Source organism: Podarcis gaigeae (assembly GCF_964106915.1).
Source record: "Podarcis gaigeae genome assembly, chromosome: 8".
NCBI lineage: Eukaryota > Metazoa > Chordata > Lepidosauria > Squamata > Lacertidae > Podarcis > Podarcis gaigeae.
Window position 1 is genome coordinate 63,026,278 of NC_139684.1, and position 23,763 is coordinate 63,050,040.

Below are 23,763 nucleotides of genomic sequence, written 5' to 3' on the forward strand. Positions count from 1 at the left end.
GGTTCTGGTGGGTAGTTCTTTATCACAATCCCTCCTGTGGCTGTTTTTCAAGCGCTCTTGAAAATTCATTCACCACTTCAGTGTAAATTTCTCCTAATATACATTTCTATCTTATATCCCAGCTTGGTAGGCTCATTTTACATCAACATGATGCTGAGCCTTTAGTGTCACCAGCCCAGTCTCATGGAATGCCTCCATTCAGCAGGTGCCTACTATTTTAACCTTCGAATGTTTGCAGAAAATGTTTCTGTACCACTAAACCTGTGCAGACAGCATCTTCTGTGATTGTTAGTTGATGATCTGAGATTTTAAATTTCTGCATGGTTTTTATTTTGTGTTTTAAATCACTTTGATTTTCAATGGCATTATGGTATACAAGTATCCCGCCCCCGTGAAACAAGATTTTGGTTCCCTAATGTAATGCATTTTGATACAGGCAGCGACCATATTGCGTGAGGGTTCCGTTCCTGCACCCTCCCCACTCCCCGCGTTGGCAGAGTGTGCGTAAGCAAAAACTGCCCCATTTGGCTCTCGCTTCTGTTGGTGGTTGCACATCAATTGATCATTGATGTGTTTTGGTTTGCATTTTGTTTTGGAAATGCAAATTGGACATTTTATAGCAGATCAGTCTGTTTCACCTTCTAGTCCAGTGTTGTCTACTCTGACTGGCAGCATCTCCCCAGCAGCTCAGACAAAGGTCTTTCCCATCACCTACTAACTCAGGTATGGGGAACGTTTGGCCCTCAAGGTTCTGCTGAACTTCAATTCCCACCAGCCCCAGCAAGCATGAGCAAAGGCTAGGGATGATGGGGTTGTAGTTTAGCAACTCTTGGAGGACCAAAGGTTCCTCACACCTAACTGTGGTGGTGTTATTGTACAGGTGGCACTAGACTTAGTTGTGCCTGGGTGGGGTTGTTACTGTTTCATTCTTGTTGGAGAGAGAGAATAAAGTCAATTGCATAGCTTCTTGGCTGGTGTGTCCTGTGGGCCTTCCATGGTGTGTCCTGTGGGCCTTCCATGACAAGTGTGTTGCATACCACTCAACCATCCCGGACACCCTGGAATTACAGAAACCATTACCGGCTTCTGATTGGTACCCAGAATATCCAATTTTTTGGTCTGGCGTTCTGCCGTGAGTCAGCTGGCTTGTGCCAGAGCTCTGGACCGAAAGACACTCACTCATAGCTGTCAACTTACAGATTTGAAAATAAGGGACCAGCAGCCAAAATAAGGGATTTTCCGGGCACAGGTATGTTCACCTTCTGAGCCCCTCTGAGCCAAAGGCAGAAAGCCCAGCCAGCACCCAAACGAAGCCTCATCAATAAGGGACAGCAGTGGGACATGGCACTGGTATAAGGGACTGTCCTGCCAAATAAGGGACGCTTGACAGCTATGCACTCACTCTGGTGTGAGTCAGCTGGTTCCTGCCAGAGCACCGGACCAAAAGATGCTCATTTTTTGGTATTGCAAGACAAAAAAAGCTTATTTTGCGAGAGCGCAGGATCAAAAAACGAGCATCCTAATTTTGGTCCCCAGGAGATTGGAGGAAATGGTGGTGTTGTGCTTAGAGTGTAGGACCTGAGAGACCAGGGTTCAACTCCCCATTTGGCCATGAAGCTCATCACCTCTCAGCCTAACCTACCTCAAAGGGTTGTTGTGTGAATTAAATGAACCATGTACTTCACCTTGAGCTCTTTAGAGGAAGAAGTGGGATATAACTGCAACAAACAAAAGTCTCTGCAGAGGAACACTTTCCCAATCCCTTATCTTCATGCAAGGAAAACTTTAACCTTCTTAATTTTGCAGGACTTCTGTTAAACACACAGAAACCAGGACAGAGAAAAAAGACCAAAAAATATCTTGCAACTTAGGAAGTCCAGGGCTAGTGAAGTTGCCAACTGATAAGAGAAAAACATCCTGGGCTTCTTCAGTGCTTGTAAGGATAGCTTCTTCTACAGAAAAAGAATGCCAGCCAGCAAAGCTTTCTGGTTACATGGAGGGAGATCACATGCTTATGATTGTGGATCAAGTTGCTGGTAAAGGGAGAGGAGCAGGGGCTGGTGAATAAGTTGGCATCCCATATAAACATATGATGTATGAGTCTGCCTAATGGATGTCCTTCTGCCCCACCTATGAGTTGCAGACTGGCTAGCCCACCCTAGAATTAATTGAGGAACACTGGCTCCGAGCATTTAATCCTCTGCTGCAAAGCTAAATAATTGAAACTCTTTCCTCAGGCATCCCTTTCTCTCTGTGTGGGAAAAAAAAATCTCATTACTGCACCGCTGCAGTTTTGGGGCTGTTGCAGAACATGACACCTCCAGGCTCTCCTCCTTCCCTTGATGATTCAGAAGAAGCCACCCTCTGCTGCCCTTCCAGAGATCAACTTCTTCCCTCTAGAATTGTCCACATTTGCTGGTTGGCAATTCTCCCCGCCCCACAAGCCACTGACTCAGTCTGACCCCTGTGGAATAACTGCAGTTATTAGAGCTGCTGAAATGGCAGCGCAGCATTCAAGTTCAAAGGGCCTTGATGTGACTCCCTTCTGAGGCAAAGCTTACATTGGCTGACTCGTGTATATGGAGACGAGTCTGTGAAAACTTCCCTTGAGAAAGCAGGAATGAAGAAGAGGGAGGGAAGTTCTAGCTGAGAATGAAGTTGACGAAACCATTCTCCCTCAAAGCACAAAGTCCAGCCTACTCAGTGGATTTGAATGCAGACCCTGCTAGTGTCCCTGTTTTCCAGGGACTGTCCCAGATTTACAAAAGGCGTATCGGTTTCTGATTTGATCCCAGAATGTCCCCCTTTTTCCCCAGGGCGTCCCTATTTTCATCAGAGAATACATTGTATATGCATTTTTGAACATTTTGAGCATAACTTGGCTGGATAACTGCATTGCAAAATTTGAAGAAGTACAAATGTCAAAGGATGACTGTGCTTTGCTTTGCATATTGTTTTGGAAAGTGCAAATTGGTTAGGCTTGTCTTTAAAAGCCAACTGGATCAAATTGCTCATCCCCACACCTCTATAATTAGGTCAGAGAGAGGTGACAGATTTTAGGGGATGAGGCATGGTGGTGAAGTGGCAGAGGAGAGAGATGTGTGCTGTATGTCATACTGCCTGCCCTGATCCTCTTAAGGTAGCCTGTTGCCCTCAGTCTGGTTGACTCCTATACATGGAAAGGGGAGATGGGGCATTTTCTCCTTTCTTTCTTGTCCTTTGCCTCAGCAAGCAAAATGTTTTGGGCAAGACATAACTAGATGGACTGGTAGCATGTTGGGGTGATGGAATGAATTAAAAAGGTAAAGGTAAAGGTACCCCTGCCCGTACGGGCCAGTCTTGACAGACTCTGGGGTTGTGCGCCCATCTCACTTAAGAGGCCAGGGGCCAGCGCTGTCCGAAGACACTTCCGGGTCACGTGGCCAGCGTGACATCGCTGCTCTGGCGAGCCAGAGCCGCACACGGAAACGCCGTTTACCTTCCCGCTGGTAATCGGTCCCTATTTATCTACTTGCACCCGGAGGTGCTTTCGAACTGCTAGGTTGGCAGGCGCTGGGACCGAGCAGCGGGAGCGCACCCCGCCGCAGGGATTCGAACCGCCGACCTTTCGATTGGCAAGTCCTAGGCGCTGAGGCTTTAACCCACAGCGCCACCTGCGTCCCCCGATGGAATGAATTACACTGCTTCAAAATGAAGGTGGGGTGAAATCACAGTTTCTTGAAGATTCTCCTTTCATATAGAAGCCAGCAAAGTACACAGAAAAGGTCCCTTTCAACTTTTTGTTTGTTTGTTTGCATGGATTTGTCTGCTTTTAATATGGTAGCATCATTTAAAAGTTGAGACCTTCACCAAGGTGATACGGCCCACTCTCTTGCCTCATTCTGCTTTATGTGTGATAGACCCATGATCTTTAAGACGTCAGCCTGTAGGCGGAAGTTCACAACTTGCTAATGTTTCCTAGCATTAGAAATGAAACAGAAAACCCTCCCTGTGAATAGGAAAGTAGCACAGCAAGGAATTGACTGTTCTGGCCCCTTTCTATCTAATGACCCAGTTTATCATACAGGGCAGCATTCAAAAACTATACCTTGCACCTGCAGCAACCCAAGGTGGCCATCTCCTTAGCTCCATGGTTCCTAAAGGTTTCCCCCCATGGACCACTGGAAAATTACTGAGGACTACTTAACAGCTTTTCTGCTGTTCTCTGCAATACTCTGTGCTATTAAATTGTATTTTTATGGCTTCCTTGATTTCTTATATGTTGTATTTTAATGTACTACAATTTGAATTGCACAGAATTCAAACTGTAATGCAATAAAATAGCTCAGTTGGTAGAGCATGAGACTCGGGGTTGCGGGTTTGAGCCCCACATTGGGCAAAAAGATTCCTGTGGTTTCAGGTGGCTGGACTAGATGAACCCCGTGGTCCCTTCTAACTCTACTGTTCCATGATTCTATAAGAACTCAAGCCATACAAGTACAATTAAAAAGCAATCTGAATATTTAGATCCATCTTCACAAATCTACAGACTGCTCACGGACCACGGTTTGGGAATTCCTGCCTTTGATTTGGCAAAATATATTTTCTGATGCTGACAGTGTGGATTGCTTTTTGGGACATCTAAGATGGCAGCCACCTGGTGCCAGCTGGAGCTCAGCAGACTGTGCAGCGGCATCAGCAATTCTGGGCTGGGTGGCAGCAGGGGAGGCCTGATTGGGTGGGGGCTCAGGAGGTTGCCATCAGTGGCGCAATACTGAGATTGAGGACCCACTCTAGCCTGGGGCTTTGGCACATGGGAGGGGAGCAGCTCCTGAACTGCCACACCTTGCAAAGTCATATTTAGCCATCTCCAGTTGGTAAACCAGTGAACTGGGAGTTAATTAAGAAAGTCTGCTTAACCCAGCGATTTTTAAACTCTCTGGGGTAGGAAGCCTAGCTGAGCCAAAAGCTGGCGGATAATGGTACAGAGAAGGTTTGCGAAGTCCTTCAGTGTACCAAAGGGAGCCTCTGATGTTTTCTTCTGCCCACTCCCCTCTAATTGCCTCTTTCACTCTTAAATCAAGCTCCAAGAAGCTCGGATCAGCTTGGAACGGAAAGTTCCTACAAATAATGGTCACACCCCGGGGGAGTGTTTCCTCTCCCAGAAGCTGTGATAAAAAGGTGGCTCTGTGCTGTGTGGCTGCACTAGAAACATATTTCCGTTAGTCAAGACTGTGAAGCAAAATTCTCACCGTTTGAGTGTTTCTTGTGGTTTCTTCTAAATGCAGCTATGGGGCATGCAGCAGTGCGCGGAAGGAGGGTCGAAATAATTGCTAGGCGTCAGAAAGAACTCTCAATTTTAACTGAGATCCCGAGGCTCAGCAGCACATGGACTGTATTTAAAGCACAAAGAACAGACACACACACCAGGCAATCTGACCTAGGCTCGGGTTCACACACACACACACACACACACACACACACACAACAGGCCTGGTTTCTGTCATGTTCCGAGTTCTCATGGAGGTGGTAAATCAGGGTGAGGGCTGTATTTGAATTGCAGGAAGGAACTCGTGCGATTTAAATATTCCTCCATATAAAGAGAGTCCCTGGACACAGAAAACTAGTATGCCTGGATTCTACTACACAGGTCCCCAAGAAATCTTAGGGAAGTGTGTGTGTTGCTGAGGTGCTCAGACCCTGCTTGTTGCCCCTAACATGGGAATCTGGTTGGCCACTATGAGAAAGGATGCTGGATTAAGGGGCCACTGGCCTGATGCAGAAGGCAGGCTCTTCTTGGCTCCTCCTGCCCCTCTTCATCCTGCTTGACATAATTACTGGCATTTGGACAGTGTAAATAACAAATCTTGTTAATTTGCACTGGTCTCGGCCTGCCCTCCCCATGAAGTCCCCCTGAACTCCTGTTGTCCCTGGCCATTGGCCATGCTTGCTGTAGTAGATGGCAGCTGTATTTCAGTAACATCTGCAAGGACAAAGTCTCCTCACACATGATGTAGATGCTCAGTGGCAAAAAGCTTCAGGCCCCTCTGTATGGTACCTCAGGTAGATGACAACAGGCTTCAGTAGAATCCCTTTGCCACCCGCTACCCCCATCACCCCAACTAGAAAAAACTCACTGGAGCCAATACTTCCCATGGTTTTTGCAGCTCCAGTGATTCACCATTCCTATCTACCTTGCAATGTGAAAATGTGCATGTGGTCCACAGTCCCATCCCACTGGTCATGTGCAACAGCAGAAATGTCTCAGGGGTCCTTGGATTGCAGTGCTCCATTTATCGCAAGCTCCATCTCCACCTCCTTGAGCCCCCCTTCCCATTTTAGCCTTCCAAAGACAGTAAAGGGAGACTACCATGGAAAGTAGAGGGTCTGGGTCCCTGTAACAGCCCTCCCTTGTAATTCTAGGATTTTTTTAATGGGGGAAATGTGGTGAGCAGAATGAGTCTGAACTTTTAAGCACGCTAGATGTTCAACTGTCAAAACAGCAGCAGCAGCAATACCACCCAGAAAATTATTTATTTATTTAATGTATTTATATCCCGCCTTTCTCCCAAGTTGTGATTCAACTTTGAAAAATAATACACTGCTAGTCTGATGTACTGCTATGACCAGAGGCATACACAGACTCCCTTGCATCTTTGGCAAGGAGCTATATCCCTGCTCCCTGTGCCTTGAGCCCTTGGCAAGGAGATGTATCAGCATGGAGAGGCGCAATTGTTGTGCCTTTCCCTGGCCATGACTGCTGCCTTTTTTCAGACGACAATGAAGAAACCTACAGGCATTTGCTCTCCACCAGAAGCCCCCTCCTCAGTGCAGTGTAATGGGCATGTGGAATCTGGAATCATACACACTCTTGGCGAGGAATTGCATCTGGCCTCTGTACATTCAGATACTGTATCCCCATTCACTTCAGTGGAAGGAGCATCACTGGGTGAGAGTCAACAGCCAAGAGCCAATTTCTCCATCAGTAACCGTACATTTATTTATTCCACATGGCAAGGCATTAAAATGATTACACGCAACACCTAGCAATATCATCATGTATATCTGATAAAGAACATGGACCTTTTATTTGTCTTCTAGGAAAGGGAAATGCAGCGCTGACCACTCTGCTATGGTTGGCTCAGCTCCCAAGAATCTGCAAAACGAGGCTGATGGAATGAGAGGCCATTTTGCTGTTGATGCAGAAAGCACAGGTGGAGAATCTCCATTTTGCATCAAGTGAGAGTAGCAAGAGGTGGCAAGGTAAGCTTGTTCAAACATACAAAAACAAAACACCTTTCCATGTTTTCACCAAACTTTGGTTTGGGACTGTTGAATTTTGCAACAGAATCTGCATCCCAGATGGTTAGAAGTGCTACATGTAAAAGAAGTAGGGCAGGCTACATTTCAAAACAGAGCTGCCAGTAAGTAGGGGTGGAATACTGTGCAGACCCTCACCTTTTAAATATTATTAACACATTTTAAAATATTCATAATCAAAATCAGCTCCTTTTAAAAAAGGAAAAGGAAAAAAGAAAAGACAGACAAACAAACCAGTCTTTGCTGTGTTAAACACAGATTGCAGCGGGGTTTTTTTAAAAAAAGAATTCTAGTCAAATTATTGTTCTGTTTAAAAAGCAACCAACCAATTAAAAACCTTCCGCACACAAGTTCTAAGAAATAGGATCCTTCAGCAACATATTTTTTAAAAGAATTATATTATTATAACAAATAAAGACCAAAGTAGATTTATTCTTTTTACAGTTAAATATTCCTTGAACCAAACAAAATATTTTACTGTACAAGCAATTGTGCATTTCATTTTTTTTTAAAGAAGCATATTATAGTGCAAAGCATAAAATAAAATAAAATAAAATCCTCCAGGTCAAATATTTTTGACCCCTTTCATAAAACACATGTGTTTTTATTCACACCTGTGCATGACAATCCATCATTAACTTGAAAGGGTTGGGCTGACAGAGGTTGTACTTCCTAATGTGGTTTACAAGTGCGTATTGAGAACACACTTGATAGTCCTGAATGTTTTTGGTTTTCCTCTTTGAGAAAAACCATCAAGGCTCTATTAGAGGCAGCCAGCAGTTACTTAAAAACAAGCTCTCACCAAAACAATTTGGGGTTGTTCATTTTACACCAGATGCAAATACACATAATGGGCTTGTCAAAGGTGTGATGAGCCATGTTAATATGTAGTGACCTATATAGGATGTGGTTTAACATGAACACAGAGGGATGTTTATAGAACCCAGTAAAGTCCTCTGTTTTTTCCTCCCCCTTCCTGGACATACACTCCCCCACACACCATAGCACATTGGCCATTATTCCAAATGGGGAGCATCAACTTCCTGTGTCTTCCCTTCCATCAACAGAAGGGCTGTGTGTGTGCACTTGATTTTATTTGGTCTGGGCTGTACGATGATGAAGGAATTGCAGTCTCCCATTTGAGGTCAGTGGGGTAGTAGAGAGGAAATGCAGGGGAGACCTTTTCAGAGCTGGAGTGATGCTGCCATGTGCTGGAGCATGGGTTAAGTGATGGATCCAGCTTGCTTTGTGGAAGTGAATGCAGTGATAACAAGGCTTTCAAGTTTGCTTGTGACAGATTAGCATAGAGGAAATCAGAAAATGAAGAACATAACCAAGCAGAGGTTGGAGACTTCTTTCCTTTTCTTTGATAAGGTTTCTACTTCATGCTAGCGGTTTAAATTATAATACCTCTTTGCAAGATTGTTTGCATTTCTAATAAAAAGCTAAAGGTGCATTTCAGCTGGTGTAGGATCTTTTGTTTAAGTTCAGTGTGTTTTGCACTGGAATCTAAGCAATCAAAATAAGCACCACTGGATTCAATGGAGCTTACTCACAGGAAATTCTGCAGAGAACTACAGTCATGCTGTTCCTAATAAACTGGGTGTTTGGATGCTCCCTAGGCGTGTGGCTTTGGGAGCTGACATGATGGGCTCTGGTGCTTCAAAATGTTCCACTGCACTATGGTTTCATGTGATGCCCAGCATGTGCAGAGGAAGGAGGAGTCTTTTATGCCCTGTCATGATCCCACTATGGTGATGGATTGTGCCTTTGCTTTACAACCTCTGTTAAAATCAGCAATAAGATACTTGTTCACATTTCTAATACCTGCCTACCTAAAAGCACCTCTTGTCAGAACCTGGGCTGCATACCTAGGAGTTTAAAGTGGGACAGTATAGGCTCTAAACATAGACGTCTATATGGGCTTCTGATGATAGGAATATAGGAAGCTGCCTTGTCCTGAGGCAGATCACTGGGCTCCATCAAGCTCTGTATTCTATAATGTCTGGCAGGGTTTCAGACAGGGAGTCTTTCACAGCCCTGCTTGGAGATGCCTGCAGGGACTTCCTGCTTGCCTAGCAGATGCTCTACTACTGAGCCACAGGCCTTCATCATGATCTGGCACGCACTGTGGTGGTAAACTGGTGTCTGGGTCATACCACATCAGGCTGCTGGTCGGGGCTTCAATGACTGAAGGCTCCTCTATACCAAAATATTCCATCTGTATGAACACAAGGAGGATGTTCCCAGGAAAGAACAGGAGTGTTGCTGCTAGCCTTGGCCCGGATAGTGACATGCTCCTTAGCATAGAAACATAGGAAGCTGTCTTATAGAGGCAAGTGCCTCTCAGTTCTTTCAATCTTCAGTTCAGTTCACCGCATTTCCACATTAGTTTGCTTTCACCAGCGTAGGGTGAATACATACATATTTGCAATTCAAATCTCATGATGCACACTTCCCGCAAATATACACATTTTTGTACACATTTTTTGATTGGAAAACCGGACCACAAAAATCAGAGAATCATGGATTTTGAAGGATAGCTGTGTTTCAGTCCACATAGCGTTTTGGGAAGTGTGAATTAGGTAGGGTTTGCATTAAAATGTGAACTGAACTGGATTTCTCCCCCTTCCCCAATACCATTTGGTTCATTTAGCTCATTGCTATCTACAGTGACTCTACAGGGTTTCTAACATTTGTCTTTCCAACTCCTCAGTTAAAGCCTGAGATTGAACACAGAATTTTCTGCAGGCAAAGCATATACTCTGCTGCTGAGCTGCACTCCTTTCCTTCTGGGGGTCACATAGTCTGTGCATGCTCTGCTGCATGCCCAGTAGAGCTGCTCTGTGGAGCTGGCAAGCCTTGGCCATTCAAGGTTCCTGATTGTGTGGAACAGACTTATAGCTATTGGGTCTTTTCAGACTAAACGTGTGTCTTTTGAAAGGCTTCTGGAGGGGTGTGGCCAATGGCACCATCAGTGTCAGGGAAGGGCAGATTCATTCCTCATTTATTCACTGGATTGTGAGGGGCTTTTCTTGTGAACAGCCCTTAGATGCTAGGGTCTAGTCAACCTTCCCTCTGATTAGTGATGGAAGGTTCTGTCAATTTTGGTACTCTCAATTTCTCATTTTTCCAATTTTACATTCAGTTCTTCATATTTATGAAGAAATTTCAGATTATTATTTTTTTAATCCTCATGAAAATTCACCAGCATTTTAGTTTTAACTAATGCACATTTTTCAAGCAATTTCCCCTAATGCATTTTTGTATGTTATTTTCACTAATAAATTAATTTACACACACACTTTCCCATAATATATGCATTTTTGTAATATTGTTTGGTTGCAGAGCTGCATCACAAAATTCAGATAAGTGCAAATATTTTGGTTCTCTTATTGCTTCAGAAAGTGCAAATTTGATATATTCAACTTTAAATATGAACTGAATCAAATTTCTCCTCCATACCTATCCCCGATATGCTGGTTTTCTGCTCCCAGAAATGCTTTATTTTAGTGAGAGACTATCTAAATGTAAGTCCCCAGCAGCAGTCTAAAGTGGTACACCTCAAACACAGGTTTAATATTTTAATGAGAACCAGAGCTTTGGCCTTGGTAGAGTACAGCATGCACAGGGCAACTGGGTGATGAATGCATAGGCTCATAAAGGAAGCTGGAATGTACCATTTGTCTGTCTGGTGAAGACGAAAGGCTAGATTCAGCCCCAAAACTAGAGAAGGGCTAATTTACGGATGGGCTAAATTTGGTTCCTCTCATTTTCCCCAATCTTAAACTCAGTTCTCCACATTTCTACATAAGTTTGTAAATTCTTTTTAAGTCCTTATGAAAATTCATCAACATTTTACTCTGAATTTCTCCTAATATTGTCTATATACACAATTTTGTAATTCAATCCCCCCTAATATAATGCATTTTTGCAAGTTATTTTCACTAATATTAGCATTTTGATGGACTCTTTATGGATTTTGCACACATCACCTGGCTGGAGAACTGCTTTATAAAATTTTGAGACATTCAAATTTTGAGGTATGACAGTGTTTGGGTTCTTGTATTTTTTCAGAAAGTGCAAATGATGTAAGTTCACCTTTAAATGTGAAATTGAATTTTCTCCCCACCCCTACCTACAGCCAGGGGCATTGGTAGGGGGCCCAGGGGGTCTGAGCCCTGGGTCTTTTGCACTTGGTCCCAGATCTCCACCTCCTTTCCTCCTCTTTCCCCCTGTTTCTTGGGCAGTTAGCTGAGTGTGCTGCGGGTAATACCCTATGCATTTACTATCATAATTTGCTCAGAAATTTGTATCTCTGTACATAATGTATCAAATGCAAATTTGTGCCAGGAACCTGTTCCTTGAGTACCTAAGCAAAATCCCTGCCCACAACCCACTCAGGAACAGATCACCAGCATGATTCCAGCTGCTTTTACTGCTTCTGGATCACACCTGTTGCGATACAGTATGTGTTGCCATTCACGACTCCTCACCCCACCAACTGAATCTGGTGTATTCAGAGCGGTGGTTAAATGGCCATATAGGTTCACGGCTGGCGTACGATATTTTGGTAGTATAAAGCAGGAAATTCAAAATAGCACCCTTTCCCAGTACTAAATTAATTGCAGTCAAATCTGAGACGCTCCTCCCCCTGGCGTACGAGCCCTGCTAAAAGATTAAGCAACTGCATTCACCTCAATGGAACTTGTGTAGGAGAACTTTCCAGCATATCCTGACATTCCAGATTCGCCACCTGATGTGACTACCTTATTCTGCCTCCTGATAAGGCCACCACTGAATGGTAGAAAGAGTGCGGTGCAGGGCATGGTGACATTCTGGTCCTGTCCTCATATTAACTTGGCTTTACATATCTTTCTCAACAGTATCTGAAGAGCTAAACACATTCATTCATTCATTCACTCTTAAAATTTCATGACCTTTGAGATGATTGATTAGGGCTTTTCACACTCAGCCACAACACTACAAAGGAACAGAGCATTTTCAATCTGTACATTCCTATGTACATTGCGTACACAATCGAGATTTGTCAAGAGGAACTTCAAGAAGAGGGAGGGAGGGTTTTGTTTTGAAATGTATACAAAGTTCAGCCCATCTCCAGTCTCCATTTGCTGAATTAACTTAACAACCTATATTTTCTACAAGAGCAACGTGATGTGCATTGGGAAAAGTTGTTGACGGCTCCTTTTCGTTATCACCTCCTTTCTAATGACCAACTAACATAGCACATGTTGGGCATTTTAATTAATTTTAAAAAGGGTGAAAGGCATCTGGTTTCCTAGTCCTCTTTCAGTACGGTCTCCAGACAGCTTCATCCATCCTCCCGGGAGTTGTCATGGCTGTAGGTGAGTTACTGTGGCTGCCATCCGCCTCAACGCCGTCATTCTGATTGGCAAGGCTAGGATTAATTAAGTTATTTCCAGCTGATGCACTTGGGCAAGAGGGAAGCATCCTCGTTGGTGAACGCTCTCCCCCCGCTACCATGGAGAACTGGTATGACCCGGATGATGTGCCATAGTACAAGTGGTAAGGGGAAGGGTTGGTCTGGAAAGGTCCACTCTGGTTTTGGGTGGAGCTGGGGTATGGTGGAGGAAGGTAGGTATGGTGGAACCGAGTGGTGGCGGGCATGCTGGTCATGCTGATGCCACCAATTCCAGTGGCGGAAGGTGAGGCTGTGTAAGGGAAGGCTGCCGACATTGCACCGGGGTAATGCATCCTGGTCTCAGTGAAGCCCGGTAATGCAGTAAAGGACCGGTCAAACTGGCGTGGGTCAGAGAACGGACTCAATTCAGATGTACCTGGTTTGGGGGAAAAGAGAGAAAGGAGAGGAGAGAGAGGATGTTACTGTGGGTTGGAGTTTTCAGCCTTCTCCTGGAACATGTGGCACAGCTCATTTTGTGAGTATAGGTCTGGGGTTCCTGTACTGTGGTCCACCACCTACCAGTAGTCCACGACCTGCGTTCAGGTGGTCTCTGCCATGTCTGTGGATTTGTGGTTGAAGACAGGAGACGGCATATCCATTACATTAAACATTCACCTTGGTTTTTAATTGTATTTTTATCACTTCTTGGGTTTCTCATATTGCATTTTCTTGTACTGCAATTTGAATTTTGTAGAATTCAAACTGTAATGCAATGAAATGCAATATATAAAAAGTAAAAGAAGCATTAAAAATACAATTAAACACCATACAGAATGTTGTACAGAGCGTTATAACTGCTACAACAGGCAGTTGTTAAAAATTCACAATAAAAATAAGCAGTTAAGCTAAAATTACATGTGGAAACATACGGATGATATTCAACTACCATGTCCTGTCAGTGCACAGATTTCCATTTACACAGTGGGACTTCCCCCCCTTCCTCTTCCACAACCCTCCCCAAATCTGCTCCCAGGGGGTTGGGAAAGTCCCTGAAACAGATTGAGGGGGCGTGCGGGGAGACGAGGGGGAGAACGTTCTGTTGCACAAGCAGAGATCCTTGCACAGATGGAATGTTCACATAGCAATACATTGAATACTACCCATTAGTCAGCCAAGACTCTCGTAAATTTCCAAAAGCTATGTCCGCTTTTACATGTTTCATGCCTAAACAAAAAAGTTTTTAGCAGGCTCTGAAAAGAGCACCCTAAAGGCACTCGCCTGATGTCGCTGCAGAGAGCACACAAACCCTCCTTCCCACTGTAAGATTCTATGAAATCAAGTTTGGATCACATTGAGGATAGGCAATGGCTGAGCCTCTCTATATATTTATAGAAACATACCCCACCTCCTCCTCCTCCCAATTTGTGAAGGTATCATTTTAGTGTAGTGTGGTCCAGTCCAGCGCCCTCAACTCAGATGTGTGGGCGTGTGTATTAGTGATACGCTTGCTTCTATTCTAGCTTTTGGCCAGCACATTTGTAAACACAGAAATAAAATTGTTTAGCTGTTCTCTAGGGCTGTGTAGTAAATAGACAGCACAGCCCTCTGACAGTGAGTCCCCAAGCTAGTCAGTCCATCTGCTTTGGCACACATATGCACACACAAACAGAGCAATGCGGAGGGAAATCTGGAGTCTATGCCAGGGTCTTCTGAGGCCTTCGTGTGGGTGGTCTGTTTGTGCTGATAGGCCCAAGGGACAGAGCTGATAAACACACAGTTGAAAGCTTGCTTACTGTAGGTCATGCTATTACTGGTTGGGGTTTTTTGTTGTTGTTGTTTTGCCTATGAAGGCCTAAAAAAAGAGTGAAGAAATGTAGTTATTATTTTTTCTGTGCAGCAATATTTAACAGCGGAAAGAGGGAAATGGCTGATCCAAGATGGATGCTTTCTCAGTCCCCACAATTCCAGAAACTGCCCTACCAGTTTAATTGAGGTGACCATCATTCATGTGGGTTCCTGTTCTACATAAGCCATTTTAGGGCATTCACCCTATTTGTGTGAAGCAGAAAAATGCAGCAATGTTTGTTGGCTCTCCTGTTTCTGCCATATCCTTGTCACCTGCCCTGCTGCCTTCCATGTGTCAGGCGGGGAGGCCTGAAGAGGAAACTCTTCATGCTTCTATGCATGAAGGCTCCCTGTGTGGTTTAGAATTTGGATTCCACAGGGTGTGGGATACTTCCTCATGCACAGGTGTACCAACTTGAATCACATATGGGGGGGCAGGTAAGCCCCGCCACACATAATCACAAGATGCACACCATCTGAATGGCAGTGCCCATCAACTGGGGGGGGGAGCCCCCTCAAATACTTTATGGGGGGCATAGGTGCTGGCTCCTATGTTCATGTAGATCAGACTCCTTGACTCAGAACTTGCTCATTCAATATGTGGAAGAAGTCAGGTCCAGGGGGCAGGGTGCAATAGAGAGGCAGGCACTCTCTCTTGCCTGCAATTTTAATTGAATGATGGGTAGAATGACTGAATAGAGGTATTGTCAGTCTCTATTTCTTTGACTAATGCGAATAGATGGGATCAAACGAATGCATTGATACCTGGTGATTCCTTCAAGACATACTCAGCCTCCAAAGATACAGAAGTAATGTGTCAAGGAGTTGCAGCCAATCACAAATCCCCTTTTCTCTTGCCAATGGGGACTCCACACTTCTACATCAGTTTGCAAATATGTTTATTTATTTTAAAAAGTCATGAAAGTTAAGCCACATTTTAGGGTGAATTTCTCCTAAAATAGATGTTTTGTAAGCATTTTTGCCATATATACAAATTTTTGAAAGCAATATTCTCTAATGTAATTAATTTTCATATGTTACTTTCACTACTATATGCCTTTATGTGTTTACATTACCATAATATGTGCATTTTTGTACACATTAGTTGGCTGTAGAGCTGTACTGCAAAATTCAGAGAGCTGCGAATTCTGAAGGGTTGCTCAAGGCCAGGGGTCAGCACCGTGCAGCCCATGGGCCAGATGCAGCCCACGAAGACCGTTTTACTGGCCCACGAGCCACACCTGAACTGAGCCACCTGCTTGGCAAGCCCCCCACACGCTGCACTAAAGCAGCGCAGGGACTCACCAAGCGGCACTGGAAATCATGTCTGCGCATGTCCAGATGCCGAAAATCGCTTCTGTGCAGGCACAATGTTCAGCATCGCGCAGCACCAGTTCAGACCACAGACGATCTCTGTGGGGGTGATCCAGCCCATGGCCTGTAAACCTTGCCGACCCTTGCTCAAGGCCTTGCGCTTGGGACCGTCTAAGGCCAAAGCATGCATTCTCCCAATAAGCTATAGCTCCCCTCCCAATATATTTAGGGCTGAACCCAGGTTTACTTGGGGAAAGACCAGAACTCAGTGGTAGAGCATCTGCTTTGCATGGAGACAGTCCCAGGTTCAATTGCATCTTCAGGTAAGGCCAGGAAAGCTTCCTTTCCTGAAACCATTGCAAGCCTGTCACTGTGGATGGTACTAAGCTAGATGGGTTAGTGGTCTGATTCAGTATAAGGCAACTTCCAACATGTCTATATACCATACCTGTATTGTACCTTTCTCCCAGCTGATAGCAGCTTGGGGGTGGGGAGGATTGAAATTGGGTCAATGGCTGTATCGTGGTCCTGATCCAACCTGTCCCCCTTCTGGGATGATTTTAATAAAGGTGTTCAAAAATCCCATCATGGGCCTGTAATTTCATTACTAGTTTAGCCCTTAACTTTAAAAAGGCAAAAAGCAAGGAGGCGAGGCAAGACCTGAGACTGATCTTGAGAAATAAATACTTATGATAATGTGATGTGCCCAACATGTTTCAACAATTATTTTCCTCGGGGCAAAAAAGACGTCTCTTATCTTGATAGCAGCTACCAAAGCAGTGCACTTGAAGAATGTTCTTTTATTGTAGGGCATCTTTCAAGCAAACTGTTTCAGCTGGGCATATCCTGTGTTATAATATTGCTCCCCTCCTCCCCATTCACTAGACTAAGATATTGCTCATACCTTTTCCTCTCTCTCTTTAATTTTTTGGCTTTTTGGAGATGCCTCCCCTTTCTCTCTCTTTTGTGATGAACTTCATTTCCTCGGCTTGTTGCCCCTGTCCAAATCCCGATCTACATTTTGAGCGGATTCATGTTCTCATTGGATCCCGCCTGTGCTTTTGCTCCTGCGCCCCATCCCATCCTCCTCCTCCTTGGTGATGCAGCATTCAGGAATTCCAGGAGATGGATATCTTGAAATAAACGGCAGGCAGGCGCCATTTGCTGCTCGACAGCTTGAACACAGCAAAGGAAGGCCTTTACGCTGCTTCATTATATTTCATGTCGCCATAAATAATATTCCATAAAGAGCAAATTCAAATAAAAAGCTCAGGGCACATTTCCCCTTTTTGTTTTCCTCCCTAACACACTCTTAAAGTTTTTAGAGAGGCCAACTTTTATGAGTCTGAGCTTGCACCGCTTGGCAATTGCTGCCCGCTGCTAATATAAAAGCAACAGTGTAAATGTGTTAATTACTGTTGGCTTGCAAAACAAAACAAAAAGGAAGGGGGAGCTATGTAAAGATGCTAGAGGTAGGCTTTTGGTCTAGGCATTTCTTCCTGCTACATGCAAAGAGGAACACACGACAGCTCCTGGTGCTGTTGCTGCCAAGAAAAGGGCTTCTTTATCAAAGTGAAAAAGAAATACAGCTGAGAAATATATCTACCAATGTTGCTGCTGCTTCTTGTTTTTAGATAAAGCAAGCAAGTTTCTAATCCTCATGAGCTGTAGTCTTAAAAAAAATAAACATACAAACATTATTCTGATCAAATTTCAAAAACTTTTTTTTCAGCCAGCTAAACCACACATGTAAGTTTGACATGTTTTAAAATATGTGTTTTATAAAGTATATTTCTAAAGTGTTGATCTTTTTTATTTCTAACATCTGATTTTATCATAATTTTAATGTATATTTTATGTAAGCTGCTTGGAGGTTTTGAAGATGAGGTGCTTTATACATTCTATTAACTATACATATATACATACTAGCTATGGCTAGAGAAGTTAATGACAGAGCTCTGAATGGTTATTGAAATCAAGGCATGGTCAGGGAAGGTGTGCTTCTGGTTATCAGATGCTGGAGACAAGCGACAGCTTTGTCCAGCATGACACTGCTTCAAAGTAAACCTGGAACGTAAGAGGCTGTCTTATGCCATGTCAGACAATTGTTCCAGCTAGCTCATTATTGTCTACACAAGCAAAGGGGAATCTGTGGCCCTTCCAGGTGATGTTGGACCACAACTCCCATCATCTCTGACCATTAGCTATGCTGGCTGGGGCTGATAGGAGCTGAAGTCCAGAAACATCTGGAGGGCCACAGGTTCCCTTTCCCTGGCTTGCACTGTCTGGCAGTGCCTCTCCAGCCAAGGGGCAAAACCTTCTGCAGGCAAAACATGTACTTTGCCGCTGGCTAGCCACTGCTGGAAACAGAATGTTGATGAACCTTTGGGTGGATCCAGCAAAGCAATTTTTCATGCCGTCCCAAGCTCATCATCCCAAGCAGAACAACATTCACAAGAACATAAGAGCCAGTTCCCCAGGAAGTCCAGCATCCTGTCTCACAGTGGCAAACCAGAAACCTATGGGAAGACAGCAAACAGGATCTGAGTGCAACAGCACTCCCCCCTCCTGTGGTTTCCAGCAACTGGTATTCAGAACCATTACTGGTTCCATAGGAGCCAACTCCTGGGGGCTGAGGGAGCTTCACCTCCCCCAAGTTTATGGGCACTGCCATTCAAATGATGTGTGTGTGTGTGTGTGTGTGTGTGTGTGTACCACGTCATGTGATTATGTAGGGTGGAGCTTACCTGGGCTTCTCCAATATTTTATTCAAGTTGGTTCTAACAGTGGAGGTAGTGGAGTCAATGTCAGGATGCCCTCAAACCATCTAAGGCACTGTGTGCATTGTCTAAGAAGACACATTGAGATGTTTGCTTATCTCAAATGGACTTTTGTTGAAATAACAATTCTACTTGACCATGTACAATGCCTCTGTATAAATTATGCCCTGGTGAAGGCATTTGCTCGCAACACAGAGTGCATTCATGCTTCGGATAATGAACCACCATATTTTTGTAGCTTTTGTTCTTTTCTTAATTAGATTTTGTGGGCAGCAACCTGTTTATTTTAATTTCTCCTGCACAGCACTAGACTCTTTCAGGCACTTTAATATCACTAAGTGAGGAAGAAGAGGAGGATAAAGTTGATGAATAGGTACAGTCCTGGGAGGAAAGTACTACATGATTTCTCCTGCATATTTTGAATCAGTCACATTAAGGAAGCAATTGGAGACTGACTCCATAGGAGAACATGCCACAAGCAAACTCAGTGAGTTGACAGTGTCAGCAGTGTCAAATAGTAATTCTTTTGCTGGTCTGTGTTAGGCAAGGTTGTAGGGGTGGGGTGAGGGGAATATATTATTATGGGATAATATAGCCTCTAAAGCAGGGCTAGCCAACGTGGTGCCCTCTGGAAGTTGTTGGACTCTGGCTCTTATTATGTTTCACCATGTTGACTGGGGCTGACAGATGTTAAAGACCAACAACATCAGGAAGGCACAGTGTGTAAAAGTGTGTGTTCTTTCACAAATGAAAGAACCTCTCTGGATTTGAGGTCACTTTTCTCACACAAGGCTTTTCCACAGGAACCAACATTAGGCTGCCCCAAGCACCAAATCTTGAAGGGGGATAGTGGCAGTTTGAAGGCAGAGCTGTGTGGCTTCTTCTGCCTGCCTAAAGCTAATCTGCTCAGGTAACTGTCCCATTGCCAGTGTCCAAGTAAGATTCAACTATTGTTCTGATTGGCTTCAGTACATAGAGTGTGGTGTGTGTGTGTGTGTACATGCGCCATCTTGTTTGCCTCACAAAGCAAATTGTCTTGGGCCAGCCCTGTCTTCCACTACGGCCACATCCGTTTTATATTAAAAGCAGAATCCTACCATTTTAAACAGCCATGGCTTCCCTCAAAGAATCCTGGTAACGACTGTCAAGAGTCCTGAGAGCTGTTACGAGATCCCCTATTTCCCTCACAGAGCTACAATTCTCAAAGTGGTTAAATGGTCAGTCCTTCTACCCAGGGTACTCTGGAAATTATAGCTCTGTGAGGGAAATAGTAATCTAAGCTCAGCACCCTTAACCAACTAGAGTTCCCAAGATTCTTTGGCGGGGGAAGCCAGGACTGTTCAAGTGGCATCATAGTGCTTTAAAAGTATAGTCTGGATGTGGCCTCCATCATAAACAGCCCTTCTATGAGTGGAAAAGGCTTTCTGGCTAAATAGGACATCTTTGAACATAAGAGCATAAAGAGAGCTCTGAAGGATCAGACCAAAGACCTCTGTGGTTCAGCATCCTGTTTTCCATTGTGGCCAACCAGATGCCTCAGGGAAGTTCACAAGCAGTTGTTCCTCAACCATTATATGTACTTAACAACAGTGTTAATAAGTGACAATGTGCTGCTCTTTAATGGTGCCTTAAGACTGTGGCCTGGAGTTTCTGCCTTGCTCTGCTTCACAGTGTGAAGCAGAATTAAAACCTCTTGTTACTCTTGTCATTTTTTCACTCTATCTGCCACTATAGCTGACAATCTCTCTCTCCCCCTGCCCCACTCTTCCACACACACACACACACACACACACACACACATTGAGCAAGAACCCACCAGTTAAATAATAATTTTTAAAAATGCCACTTTTTTAATGGTTTCAGCTCTGGAAAAAAATACTATGGGCTGCCTTCTAGATTTCGTCTGTTACCATATTGCTTTCTTGGGGGCCCTCGCAATTCTGAGGGCGAGTATTTTCCTTGTCGTGCTGCCAATCAAAATATTTGAAGGAAATGTTTATTTTCTTCTCAAAATCGCACCAGCTGCTGCCTTAACTGAATAAGCCCATTTAGAGGTAATAATTTAACCATTGTGAGAGCAAACCAAGGGCCCGCACACTCCAAATATCTGACCCGATCTATCAACGGAAATGGCAACACTTTGGATCGGGGAACTGGGAAGCAAGAATTTGTGTTCAACCAGAGGTCATCGTTCCGACTAGCGTAACACTCTTGCCGCTTGGGGTTGGCCACTCTCTCTGCCTTGTGGTGGTCAGTGATAACAAAAACAGAGTCCCAGTTTACAACTTGCCCTGATTTCCCCACCTCCTATTTCACAGATGCTGGTGACTTAAGCAACCTCACCTTGCCAAGCAGCACGCAGATGAGTTTTCAAGCTTCTCCGTTCGCTCTCCAGGTCAAACAACCAAACCCATAAAATGTCATCTCTGTTTTCATACCAGCCTTGGAGGAAACCTGACTTCACAGATTCCAAGAAGCAACAGCTTGAAGAAAGCTACATTTTTCCGGGTCTTCCCTCTCCCCTTCTCCCAATATAGAAGCAAGCTAAGTGGAAGGGGCCATTGTTTCCGACAGCAGTACGGCTAGGTGATTTTTAGACCCTGAATCCAGACCCTCCACACACAACACTAGATGAACAGGTGTGAACCACACAATTAGCATGTATCTTCCCTCCAAAAAGGGCAAGTGTGCATAAACGTGTATATTTAGTGAAAATAATTTCATTTTAAAGGAAATTGCTTGCAAAAAATGTGTTTTTTTTAAAGCAAAACTGCTTAGTTCACACTAAAATGCTGATAATTTTCACAAGGATGTTTAAAATAATCTTCCACATTGTAAACTGATGTGGAAATGCAGAGAAATGAACTTAAGATTGAAAGTGTGAGAAACAGAGAAACCGAAATTGACAGATTCACTCATAAGTAAAGTGACTCATAATTTCTTTCTCAAATGGAGATGTTTGAACAAGCCTTGAAACATTAAATCTGCTAGTTTGGGATACTTTAGTTTCTCATTTTCCCAATCGTAAGCTTAGTTCACATTTTTGCATCACTATGCTCTATAATATACATATTCGTAATGAAAATTTGTCAGCATTTTAGTATATATATTTGCATGCAGTTTTGTCTAATATACTGCTATTTTGTATGTTATTTTCAATCATATATGTTTTTATGAACACTTTAGCTGAATATCCACATATTGGTACACTTTATTTGTTGAAGACCTGAATCACAAAATTCAGAGATGTGCAAATTTCAAAGGATAGCTTCCTTTGGCTCATGTATTCTCCCCCATCCCTCAACGAGACAAATCAGATCCAGCAATTCATACATTCCTAAGATATATATTTGCTTTTCTGGCTTAAGCTATGATGATGGATAGGATAAACATGGGAGATATTTAACACCCATGTATAAATATAGTTGGCAAGAAGGGTTATGGGCAGATGTGTCTCCCTGTGCCTTTATTTCCAATCCTTCACTCCTTCAGCCCTTTTTTGTCTGTCCCTTAAAACCTCTTACAATACAGCCATATTTTCTAAGCGTCGTAGCATTTAACTGATGGTTCACATCCATTGATGTCTGAAACATTTCACTGAGTAAAACTTAAGACACCTACAAAAATAGTAAAGGTGGCATCCAATGCCCTTGTTCTGTTGGCACAACGCCCTTGTTCTCATTTCCTTTCCCCTTGCATGTCCTCACCCTCTCCAAATCTGCTTCAGACGACTGGGGGAACCACTAGACCAGATTTAGAGGGGAGGAGAGGAGGAAAAGTTTCCTTTCACAAGTGTAAATCCTTGCACTGGCAGGACAAGGGACTTGAGGCTGCAGTATTTAAACAATTAATGGGTTAGGCTAATGAATTTTAAAAAACATTTAATCAATTAAAAGGCAGCCCCTGATTAATCAAGGAAATAATAATAATAATAGAAACTTATCAGTGCAATCCTACACATGTCTACTCAGACGTACACCCTGCTGAGTTATGTGGGAATTTCTCCTAGGCCTCTGTTTTCGTCACTGGTTCTCCCACCCACCCTCTCCCAGTTCAGGGTGCTGCTGATGCTCCAAGCATGCTATGGTGCTACGGACTATGTCGGTCGCTGTATTTCGGGGCTGGGCAGGAATTTTTCTATTTGGCAAATTGGCACTAGCCACTTGGTTTTTGCCTACCTCATATTAATCGTCACAACTTTGTAAGGTGGATATGCTTTGGGTAAGCTTATATCTTGGATGGAGGAGAGGTTGTAGCCTGTGCCTGCCCTCCATGCGTAAGTTTCACAGAAGTCTTTGATTATTTAACTCATTTCTTTCTCATGCCACACAGACTGTTCTATTAGGGTGCAACTGGGTTGCACTATCCTAAGGGTTGTTGGTTTCCCCGAAGACTGTCACACTGAAGGCTGAAGCAATATGTCTCTGTATATATAAGGACCAGCTTGAGTGGGTGTCCGCAAAAAGTTAGTGGCTCATTGTTCATGTGATTAAGGTTAATTCCATAGCAAATTTCATTTCTGTTGTTCAAAGGAGCATCCAGGAACAATCAAACCCCTTGAGGAGCCTAGAGGAGGCTCTTCTGAATATATAATTTAATATCTGGACTCAGTTCAACTGTTGTAGCTCAATGACTAAACCCACAAGGCAAAAAGCAGGGTGAGGAGAGCTTTGGCAGTTCCATCAGAACAAAAAGCCGCACCGCACCTCCCTCCACAGAAGGGAAGAATTCAAAGCTGATGGGGCCAACTTTTGAAAACAAATGTCATCAAGCTGGCTCCTGTGCATATATCCAGTGCTAGCTCTTAGTCATAGTTCCCTCACAACAGCTTGGAGGCTCCTACTTAGAACAAAAAGTGAGGTCTTTGTGACATTCTTCTGGTATAATAATAATAATTTATTATTTATACCCCAACCATCTGGTTGAGTTTCCCCAGCCACTCTGGGCGGCTCCCAATCAAGTGTTAAAAACAGTACAGCGTTACATATTAAAAACTTCCCTGAACAGGGCTGCCTTAAGATGTCTTCTGAATGTCAGGTAATTGTTTATCTCTTTGACATCTGATGGGAGGGTGTTCCACAGGGCGGGCGCCACTACCGAGAAGGCCCTCTGCCTGGTTCCCTGTAGCCTCACTTCTCGCAA

General features: G+C 43.8%; 1 protein-coding gene across 2 annotated transcripts in view; it reads right to left on the minus strand.

Annotated features, from left to right (window-relative positions):
- Positions 1–6,953: 6,953 nt before the first annotated feature.
- Positions 6,954–23,763, minus strand: part of RUNX3 (RUNX family transcription factor 3) — a 224,035-nt gene continuing 207,225 nt past the window's right edge. For both annotated transcript variants that reach the window (XM_083751840.1, XM_083751841.1), the window contains one exon: positions 6,954–13,118. In XM_083751840.1, the coding sequence (XP_083607966.1) occupies positions 12,610–13,118 (509 nt within the window). In that variant the 3' untranslated portion in view covers positions 6,954–12,609. The remainder of the gene's footprint in view (positions 13,119–23,763) is intronic.